At 49.3% G+C, this 11,237-nt stretch overlaps 1 protein-coding gene across 2 annotated transcripts; it reads left to right on the forward strand.

Annotated features, from left to right (window-relative positions):
• The first annotated feature begins 10,274 nt into the window (after positions 1-10,274).
• On the forward strand, positions 10,275-11,203 carry LOC111541802 (prohibitin-like). Of its 2 annotated transcripts, XM_023210801.1 has the most exons (2): positions 10,316-10,749; positions 11,101-11,151. In XM_023210801.1, exons 1-2 carry the CDS (start codon positions 10,333-10,335, stop codon positions 11,149-11,151), a joined length of 468 nt encoding a protein of 155 aa, XP_023066569.1. In that variant the 5' UTR covers positions 10,316-10,332. The 2 variants fall into 2 exon arrangements, with proteins under 2 accessions (XP_023066485.1, XP_023066569.1); XM_023210717.2 differs by having other exon boundaries at positions 10,275-11,203.
• Positions 11,204-11,237: the final 34 nt, after the last annotated feature.

Below are 11,237 nucleotides of genomic sequence, written 5' to 3' on the forward strand. Positions count from 1 at the left end.
ATCTTCAAAACAGGCTCCAGCCTGTTTCCATCAGCTCGTGTCCTCCCCAACTCTGACCCTCCTGCTTTCTTCCTGTAAGAACCTTATATTAAGTTGGGCCCCAGCCCTCTCTGTTCTTGGGTTTCTAAGGATTTCTCAGGAACGGGAGTGCCGTTCCTTGTCAGCTGGGAGCCAGTGGGATAAGTGCATTGATTAGGAAGTTTCCTGAGGACAGGAGGCACCCAACCTTACAGGCCTTTGACACCCTCCCCCACAAAGCAGTTGATGACCAGTGAGAGGATAGAGAGTCCAGAAATAAAAAGAAGCAGGACCCCATATGTCTGGATTATAAGAAACTCAATTGATAAGGGTGAGAGCAGGCAAACTGGCTGACGTCACACACAAGCAGCCTGATCGACAACCTTCTCCCTTGCCCTAATTCTGGAATCATTTCACCAAAGTGACACCATGCTTTCCATCTCTTAATGCCTTTATTTTTAGTTTGGGGTATTTTCTATTGTTTGAAGGTTGCCTTGCAACCCATTCGCCTGGAGGGTTTAAACAATATAGAGTTTCTTTGCTGAGCAGCAACAGTAGCCAAGAGAGACTGAATATAAACTTTTAAGTCTATTTTCTCAGGGTTTCTCCATCAGGAATGGTTTTAAACAAGAGCGCACGCCCCCGGCTTGCCTCTCCCTGGGGGAGGGGAGAAGGGTGGCTGATGGAGAACATTTTGTGTTCTCTTATCTTTCATCCTAGTGGAAGGGGATAAGCACCAGAATAGGAAAACAAAATATCTGGCTATTAATATACCCTAAGTCCTCCAGCACATGGATTGGGTTTGTTTATTTGTGAAAGGGAAGGATGCTTTTCTCTGACCTTCGTAAATGCTCCTGCCAGCTGGGAGGGACCTGGCAGAGGGGGTGCCCTCCATAAGGTGAAGGGGCCAGGGGACCAGGGCCTAGCTTCCTAGGAAAAGAGAAAACCCTCAGATTTTTCTCAAGAAAAGTAGGTTTTCAGGATCAGCCTGCTTCAAGCCCCAGCAGTGTCATCCAGGAAAAAAAAAAAAAGAGAGAGAGAGAGAGAAAGAGAGAGAGCAAGCAGGAGAATTTCTCACACAAGAGCCAGAGTGTCCCCACCTCCCCACCAGACGTGTATCTCTGTCACCCTGTTTGTACCTAACCTGGGGAACCAGAGAACTGGGCAGCCTTGCCAGAAGAAAGAACACACAGGTTCCTCAAGACACCCACTTATATGGCAGTGAGCAAGGCTAAAAAAGGAGTGCTCCCCTGCCCCAGAGGACAAAGGCTGGCAAGAGGAAGGCACACAACACCGCCCAGCTCAGGCTCCGCACCGTCCTTCTGTTTTCCTCAGACCCTGTAAGTGGTTTGAACCAAGGAGTGCCCCAGGGTAGGTCATCGTTTTCTGGGCGGCTAGTTAATGATAAGCTTTCCACTGGGAAGGAGCCAGAAGGAGAGGCTTCCTCAGGGGTCAGGAGCAGGGAAGGTCTACAAGCCCCACACCTGCTGTGTCATGTCAGAGGTGCCAGAGCACCCTTTGACTGCCTGAAGAGGTCTCGGCTTGCCACCCACCAAGGTCAGGTCGCCTCGGGTCCCCGGGGAGGTTTGACTAGCCAAGAGCCCCAGGCACAGGCACCATGAGAGGAGAGCAGCATTGGCAGGGCCTGCCCTCTCCCAGAGCAAACAGGGACAAAGGTTGGTGTACTCACAGCTACCTCTCCCATCCTGCCTGTGCCTGCCCGCCACGCCAGATACTCCAGGTTGTCCCAGCATTGCTACATTAAGGAGGAATCTGTCATCTCTGCCTGCTGTGTCACTCATTACCCCAGATCCAATTCCCAGGCAGCGAAAGTTGGGGCATCAGAGCAGCAGAGAAGGCTTTGGCATTCAGGAGCTTTAAAACAGAAAAGCCGTCATGTCTGTACCTGTTCAGTGGGGAGCCAAAGGTGTTTATTGTGCGTGTTATGATGCTATCATGAAAGTATGCATGAGAGGAAATAATTTGTAAGCTTGCTCCCCTGCCTGTCTGGAAAAGTGGGGCCCTCTGTGTAAACCCCAGCTCTGCAGGCATTCTGAGAGCTTGAACGTTCCTTGTGGCTATTTCTTATACTACATTTCACTGCCACTCCAGTGTGTTTGAATTTGTCTCTGCGCCAGCAGGTCGGAGTACCCATTGGGATTCTCTGTGAGAATTCAAACAAGTTGGAGGCCGCTGAGGTTGCCAAGTGCGACCAGGTCTGGCACAGACTTGGCATGAGAGAGAGCAGGAGCAAGAAGGCTTGGACATCATGAATCACTGAAGTCCTGGCCCGTAGCCTTCTTGTTTGGGATTAGTATAGAAGTGTTGTTTCTCCTTTTTTATACCTGAGAATGGCCTTCAGCCGCTGAAATAATGATATTTATCGAGGTAGTAGTATACTAAGAACTCTGAATGGATGATCTCATTTACCTCCCACCTCAAACCCATGCTCAGAGATACAGATGAGGACCCATGCTCAGAGACTTTGAGTAACATGCTTAAGGTGACCTCCGACATACATCTGCAGTTATTTTGTTTGCTTGTTTATTCATTTGAGATGGAGTCTCTCTCTGTTGCCCAGGCTGGAAGGCAGTGGCACAATCTCTGCTTGCTACAAACTCCGCCTCCCGGGTTCAAGCAATTCTCCTGGCTCAGCCTCCTGAGTAGCTGGGATTACAGGCAGGCACCACCACGCCTGGCTAATTTTTGTATTTTTAGTGGAGATGGGGTTTCACCATGTTGACCAGGCTGGTCTCAAACTCCTGGCCTCAAGTGATCCAACCACCTCAGCCTCCCAAAGTGCTGGGACTGCAAACATGAACCACGTTGCCTGGCCTCATCTGCAGATATGACTCGCTAGCACCCTATTCTGAAACAAGAGGAAGAAAGAAGATGAGGATAAGTATTTCTGAGGGCTGTAGTTGTGTACTGGTTTCTTAGAAGCTAGGGCCCTCCTGATTTATATTCCATGGGGCCGTCTGAGGAAGTTGTTTAGCTTTTGAGGTGATAGATGAGGGCTGGGTCACTTCTGTTTGCAGAGCGTGGGCTGAAGGGTAAGTCAGGACATTTCTCCTCTGGTCCCCATCAGGGACTCACAGGCTGACTCCTGTGGCTGTGTTTATATCATCATTTTTAAGGCATCGGTACCAGCATAGCAGCTCTAAGCTCCCTCTTCCTTTTGCTGTCCTCCACGTGGAAAGAAGCCAAATGGGAGAACTTCCCCAACCATTTCCCCTCGGTGCAGCTGGTACCAGCTTGAAACCTAAGACACATAGCACTGCAGCCCGGCCGAAGCGTGGCTAATCCATGTTTCTTTAGACACAGCAGGAAGCTGCTCTGTGGCCTGGTGTCAGGAACCATCTCAGGGCCCGTGGCTGTTTTGCTTCCTTGGTTTGACCCCAAGGGGTCAGCTGGCAGGTGAAGCCCGTCAACACTGACTCTGTAGACGGGGACTGTCAGTAGCAGCTTACGGGAGACAGGGAAGAGGATGTCTGGGATTTGAGTCTTTTACTCAGCGCTTTTTCTGGAAAAGCAGTCTCTTTGGAAAAGGAGGATGATAGATGTGCGGCCGTGAGAGGGAAGTGTCAGTCCAGTGCCGTGTCCCATCCCGACAGGTGGCCTCTGGTTGCCATCAGTGCCCTTCGCCATGCCTTCGTCCTGGGGGTGGCCTGCAGTGTTGGTAGGGGACCCTGCCTTTCCTGGCCATCCCCATAGGCCACAGGCCCCTCCAATCTGCTGCTCCTGCATGGTGCCCAGAGCCTGGTTCCACGCTGCCAGGCACCTCTGTCCGTCACATCAGCTGCACACATCAGCTCTGCCCCGCTCTGTGTTTCTGAATTATTCTCACTGGCAACCAGCAGCAGCTCTGCCCTCCCAGTGTCCTGATATCCTCTGGTTAATAAGCAACTCACATAAAGACACCAAGAGCTGTTGCAAGTGGTAGAGAAAAGCCGCAGCTCTCTGAATACAGTCCAAGAAGCCCTGGACTTGGCCCAAGAACTTGGTGACTGTTTCTGTTCTCTGCCCCTTGGTAGCCTTCCTCATGGGGTATAGAAGGGAGAGAAGCTTGAATCCTCACTGTGAGGCATAGAAGACTACAAGGCAGTGAGGGGCTTATTAGTCAACAAGAGACTCTTGTTGAAGCCGAGGACGCTTCCTGGAGGTGTCCTCTTTTCTAAAAGAAAACAAATTCCTGCCGTTTATTCTTTCTTTTTTTTTTTTTTTTTTTTTTTTGAGACGGAGTCTCGCTCTGTCACCCAGGCTGGAGTTCAGTGGCCGGATCTCAGCTCACTGCAAGCTCCGCCTCCCGGGTTTGCGCCATTCTCCTGCCTCAGCCTCACGAGTAGCTGGGACTACAGGCGCCCGCCACCTCGCCCGGCTAGTTTTTTGCATTTTTTAGTAGAGACGGGGTTTCACTGTGTTAGCCAGGATGGTCTCGATCTCCTGACCTCGTGATCCGCCCGTCTCGGCCTCCCAAAGTGCTGGGATTACAGGCTTGAGCCACCGCGCCCGGCCTATTCTTTCAAATCTACTTCTAGAAAAGTCTTAGGGTTCCTGTTAATTCAAACACCAATCTCCCACCTTCCCTCTCTCCTGTCTCTATGAGCAGCCTGGGTGGCACACTTCCTACCCACCCGCTCACTCCCTCCATCTCCTATCCTGTTTTATCCCCTGAGATTTGGAGATGTCCCTGTGGAAGGAGACAGTGGGGAGTGTGTGCCAGATCTCCCCCGCCCATTATCACCTTGGTCTGAATCCAACCCCACAAGGGGAGCTGGAGCCATCTCCCTGCATCTCCCTGGGCCTGCCCATTGTCAAGGTCCTGGTCACCTTTGAAGCCTCCTGCAGGGATCCCCAGTGCCAATGGAGCCTTTTCCGAAGCCCAGTAGCATGACATTTTAGACTTGGAAATCCCTAGACAAATAAATCTCACTTAATCCTCACCAAGTTGGCCCCCAGTGGAGACAATTGCTTAGCCAAGTTTATCAGGTACCACTAGTTCTTGCAGCAAACATTCCTTCTGTTCCAGGCATTGTGCTCAAGTTGGCAATACAGGATAAACAAGACAAGGTCCCTGTCCTTGCTGAGCAACCAGACCATCAGAAGAGACACACATAAAACAGAGGGGCCTGCTCATTTTGCATGCCTTGTACCCAACATTTCTCCACTCTCCCAGGCTCTCCAAGTCCCTATCTCTTGCCATTTCCCAGCTCTGTAATGTAAATGGTTTACTGTATGCCCCAGGCTCCTCATCTGTAAAATGGGGTTATTAATAGTATACCTCGCCTGGGGGCGGTGGCTCATGCCTGTAATCCCAGCACTTTGGGAGGCTGAGGTGGGCGGATCATGAGGTCAGGAGTTGGAGACCAGCCTGACCAACATGGTGAAACCCCATCTCTACTAAAAATACAAAAATTAACTGGGCATGGTGGTGCGCGCCTGTAATCCCAGCTACTCAAGAGGCTGAGGCAAGAGAATCACTTGAACCCAGGAGGCAGAGGTTGCAGTGAGCCAAGATCACGCTACTACACTCCAGCATGGGCAACAGAGCAAGACTCCATCTGAAAAAAATAAAAATAATAGTATCTACCTCATAGGGGCGCTGTGAGAATTTAATGAGATACTATATTTTAAGGCACATAGCAGTGCCTGGTGAGTAGGGCTAAGTCAGCATTGGCTGCTGTTATTTTCTCCTGAGGATAATATTTGCCAGGGAGAGCAGTGGAATCAGGCAGAACTGGACTGCAATTCTGTTTCCCCACACATTAACAACTGTATTCTTTTGGGCAAAACAATCTCTTAGCATCAGTGTCCTAGGTAAAGACAAACTACTTCATAGGAATAAATTCAGGCCAGCCAATCACGGTGGCTCACGCCTGTAATCCCAGCACTTCGGGAAGCTGAGGCGATTGGATCACTTAAGGTCAGGAGTTTGAGATGAAGCTGACCAACATGGTGAAACCCCATCTCTAAAAAAAGTACAAAAATTAGCCGGGCATGGTGGTGAGTGCCTGTAGTCCCAGCTACTCGGGAGGCTGAGGCAGGAGGATCGCTTGAACCCAGGAGGCAGAGGGTTGCAGTGAGCCGAGATTGTGCCTCTGCACTCCAGCCTCAGCAACAGAGCAAGACTCTGTCTCAAAAAAGAAAAAAAAAAAAAAATAGACTGGGCACGGTGGCTCACGCCTGTAATCCCAGCACTTTGGGAGGCCGAGGCGGGCGGATCACGAGGTCAGGAGATCGAGACCATCCTGGCTAACACGGCGAACCCCCGTCTCTACTAAAAAATACAAAAAATTAGCCAGGCGAGGTGGCGGGCGCCTGTAGCCCCACTACTCAGGAGGCTGAGGCAGGAGAATGGCATGAACCCGGGAGACGGAGCTTTCAGTGAGCCAAGATCATGCCACTGCCCTCCAGCCTGGGAGACAGAGCGAGACTCCGTCTCAAAAAAAAAAGAATAAATTCAGGCTGAGTGTGGTGGCCTGAACTCAGGAGTTCAAAACCAGTCTGGGCAACATAGCAAGACCTCATCTGTACTTAAAAAAAAAAAAAAATTAGCTGAGTGTGATGGTGTGTACCTATGGTCCCAGCTACTTGGGAGGCTGAGGTGGGAGGATCACCTGAGCCTGGGAGGTTGAGGCTGCAGCCGTGATTGTGCCACTACAGCCTGGGCAACAGAGTAAGACCGTGTCTCAAAAAAAAAGAAAAAAGGAAAAACAGAATACATTCGCTGTTCTATGTGAATATGTGAAAGTACCAAACACATAGCAAGAGCTCAGTGCATGCAGCCTCCTGGGACTTTTTGAGGCTCTGAGGACCCAAGCCACCATGAAAGCAGAGGAGACTCAGAATCCAGTGCCCCCGCTAGGAAGTGGCCCCCATTCCCCAAGTTAGTCCCAGAAGGTGGACCCTCCGTGATTCGGTCCTCATTCTCCCAGAGAAGTGTGTTCGTGATCCACTGTGTCCCCTCCCTCTGTCCTCTGTGCCTCTGTACTAAGTACCAGGAGGCCCTCGTCCTGTCCACACTCAGCCATCGCTCTGCCGGAGATACACATGCAGCTCCTCTAATCTTTCCCCGCAGCTCAGCCACCCCACTCCCCTCACCTCCATTCCATCTCTTGTTCCCCTTGCTCCTTAATCAAATTAAGGGAAAGAAAAGGATTTAGATAGGGTTGCTAAATATATTTCTGTTCAGGGGAGGGAGAAAAAGAGAAGAGTTTGGAGGAGGAGATAGAGTGTGAAATTCCTTAATGGAATGTGCTCTGAGAGCCTACTTTCTCCAGAATAACCCGTGCAATCACCTATCTGGATAGAGTTTTCTCTTTGGCAAAGTGCTTTCACATACATTATCTCATTAAGATATGGGCCAGGGTGGCAGAGTGCCCACCCCCCGGAAAGGTCTGCCGAGGCCATTGGGCCTCATGAGTTGGCCTGACCCTGCTCTATATATTTCACAGGACACCCTGGCCCCAAAGGGATGACTCGGCTTTCTGTGGAGCATGACACCAGCAGCCAGGCCGCTCACGTCTGGAGGTCACGGTTTCCCTCTGTGTGTTCTCCCGACAGCAGATTCTAGATCTTTTTTAAAGTTTTACTTTTGAAAAACCAGAAGAGTGCTTATTTTAGAAATCTTTGAAAATAAATTAAAGAATAAAGGAGAAGAATCATTCATAATCTACAATTTAACTACTGGTAGTATTTGGGGCAAAACAATCTCTTTGTTTTTGAAATGCACGCATGTATTCATGCATATGTGTGTAGGTTGGAAGATGGGGTTATAGGCACACACATTGTATCTTGCTTTTCTATTTAATTCATTATTTTTGTGTTCCAGTTCATAAAAAGTTCTTCTGAAATGTTATTTTAAAACAGCATGAATTACAAGGGCCGGGCACAGTAGCTCATCTCCGTAATCCCAGCACTTTGGGAGGCCAAGGCGGGCAGATCACCTGAGGTCAGGAGTTCAAGACTAGCCTGAACAACATGGTGAAACCCCCTCTCTACTAAAAATATAAAAATTAGCCAGGCATGGTGGCATGTGCCTGTAGTTCCACCTACTTGGTAGGCTGAAGCAGGAGAATCACTTATACTCAAGAGGCAGAGTTGCAGTGAGCCAAGATTGTGGCACTGCACTCCAGCCTAGGCAACAGAATGAGACTCTGTCTCAAAAAAAAAAAAAAAATTACCTGGGCGTGGTGGCACACGCCTGTAATTTCACCTACTTGGGATGCTGAGGCACAAGAATCACTTGAACTAGGGAGGTAGAGGTTGTAGTGAGCCGAGATCATGCCACTGCACTCCAGCCTGGGTGACTGAGTTAGACTCTGTCTCAAAAAAAAAAAAAAAAGCATGAACTGGGATATTTTTCATTATCAAAAATTATACATGTCCATTGCTTGCTTGCTTTCTTTCTTTTTTTTTTTTTTTGAGACGGAGTTTTGCTCTTGTCACCCAACTGGAGTGTAATGGCGCAATCTCAGCTCACTGCAACCTCCACCTCCCAGGTTCAAGTGATTCTCCTGCCTCAGCCTCCCAAGTAGCATTGAGCACCTGGCCCAATGACTTTTTTTTTTTTTTTTGGAAACAATATCTTGGTCTAATCCTCATTAGAATCATTCCTAGAAGTGAAATTACTGAGTCATTCTTTTTAAAGTATCATTACTGGTTATCACGTGACTTTCCAGAAAGCCACACCTGCCACCATGCCCAGCTAATTTTTATATTTTTTGGTAGAGACAAAGTTTCATCATGTTGGCCAGACTGGTCTTGAACTGCTGACCTCAGGTGATCCACCCACCTCGGCCTCCCAAAGTACTGGGATTACAGGTGTGAGCCACCGTGCCTGGCCACATGTCCATTATTAAATAATCATTGCTCATATTTATCTAGTCTTTTTTGTTGTTGTTTTGTGACAGAGTCAGGTGTAGTGGCATGGTCACAGCTCATTGGAGCCTCAACCTCCTGGGTTCAAGTGATTCTCCTGCCTCAGCCTCCCGAGTAGCTGGGACCACAGACATACACCACCACACCCAGATAATTTTTGTATTTTTTTGCAGAGACAGAGTTTTGCCATGTTGCCCAGGCTGGTATTGAACTCCTGGCCTCAAGCAATTTGCCCACCTCAGCCGCCCAAAGTGCTAGGATTACAGGCATGAACCACCATGCCCCGCCTTACCTAGTTGTATAATAAACCAGGAAGTCTCTGCTAAGCAGTTTATCTAGATTATCACGTGTTATTCTCACAGCAACCCTCCAAGTTAGATCTCCTGGCTTCAAGTGACCTCCCGCCTCAGCCTCTCAAGTGCTGAGATTACAGGTGTGAGCCAGCACACCTGGCCCAGTTTTTTTTTTTTTTGGAACAATGTCTTGCTCTGCCCAGGCTAAAGTGCACTGGTGCAGTCATGGCTCACTGCAGCCTCAAGCTCCTGGGTTCAAACAATCCTCTCACCCTTAGCCTCCTGAGTGGCTGGGACTACAGATGTGTGCTAACATGCTCGGAAATCTAATTTTTTGTGCAGACAGAGTCCCACCATGTTGCCTAGACTAGTCTCAAACTCGTGGGTTCAAGCAATCCTCCCACCTTAGCCTCCCAAAATCCTGGGATTACAGCCCCAATGACCATTTTTAATGACTCCATAATAGTCTCCAGTATGGACTTAGTGTGATGAACAGTTAAAGTTGTTGGACATTTAAGGTTTTTTTCTTTTGCTATGATCATGAAGTAATGAGCATTTTTGCATAAAACATCTTTGTTGTTATCTCTTGTCATTTCTTTTTTTTTTTTTTTTTTTTTTTGAGACTGGGTTTCATTCTTGTTGCCCAGGCTGGAGTGCAATGGCATGATCTCGGCTCACCACAACCTCTGCCTCCCAAGTTCAAGCGATTATCCTGCCTCAGCCTCCCAAGTAGCTGGGATTACAGGCACGTGCCACCACGCCCGGCTAATTTTGTATTTTTAGTAGAGACGGGGGTTTCTCCATGTTGGTCAGGCTGGTCTCGAACTCCTGACCTCAGGTGATCTGCCCGCCTCGGCCTTCCAAAGTGCTGGGATTACAGGCGTGAACCACTGCGCCTGGCTTGTCATTTCATTAGAATTATTCCTAGAAGTGAAATTACTGAGTCATTCTTTTTAAAGTATCATTAATGGGTTATAAAGTGACTTTCCAGAAAGCCAGCACGCAATCCCACCAGCACGTGGAAGAGAAGGCCCTCTTTAAAAACAATTCCGAGAGGAGCGCATGCGCAGTATGCGTGGTTGGGGAAGTCATGTGGTCGTCAGAGTGGAAGCAGGTGTGAGAGGGTCCAGCAGAAGAAAACATGGCTGCCAAAGTGTTTGAGTCCACTGGCAAGTTTGGTCTGGCCTTAGCTGTTGCAGGAGGCGTGGTGAACTCTGCCTTATATAATGTGGATGCTGGGCACAGAGCTGTCATCTTAGACCGGTTCCCTGGAGTACAGGACATTGTGGTAGGGGAAGGGACTCACTTTCTCATCCCATGGATACAGAAACCAATTATCTTTGAATGCCGTTCTCGACCACGTCATGTGCCAGTCATCACTGGTAGCAAAGATTTACAGAATGTCAACATCACACTGCGCATCCTCTTCCCGCCCGTTGCTAGCCAGCTTCCTCACATCTTCACCAGCATTGGAGAGGACTATGATGAGCGTGTGTTGCCGTCCATCATGACCGAGATCCTCAAGTCAGTGGTGGCTCGCTTTGATGCTGGAGAACTCATAACCCAGAGAGAGCTGGTCTCCAGGCAGGTGAGCGACGATCTTACCGAGCGAGCAGCCACCTTTGGGCTCATCCTGGATGATGTGTCTTTGACACATCTGACCTTCGGGAAGGAGTTCACAGAAGCGGTGGAAGCCAAACAGGTGGCTCAGCAGGAAGCAGAGAGGGCCAGATTTGTGGTAAAAAAGGCTGAGCAGTAGAAAAAGGCAGCCATCATCTCTGCTGAGGGCGACTCCAAGGCAGCTGAACTGATTGCCAACTCACTGGCCACTGCAGGGGACGGCCTGATCAAGCTGCGCAAGCCGGAAGCTGCGGAGGACATTGCATACCAGCTGTCACGTTCTCGGAACATCACCTACCTGCTGGCGGGGCAGTCCGTGCTCCTCCAGCAGCCCCAGTGAGGGCCCACCCTGCCCGCCCCTCCGTGGGCTGACTGGGCCATAGCCCCGATGATTCTTTTTTTTTTTTTTTTTTTTTTTTTTTTTTT

Source organism: Piliocolobus tephrosceles, chromosome 10 (assembly GCF_002776525.5).
Source record: "Piliocolobus tephrosceles isolate RC106 chromosome 10, ASM277652v3, whole genome shotgun sequence".
Classification (NCBI taxonomy): Eukaryota; Metazoa; Chordata; class Mammalia; order Primates; family Cercopithecidae; genus Piliocolobus; species Piliocolobus tephrosceles.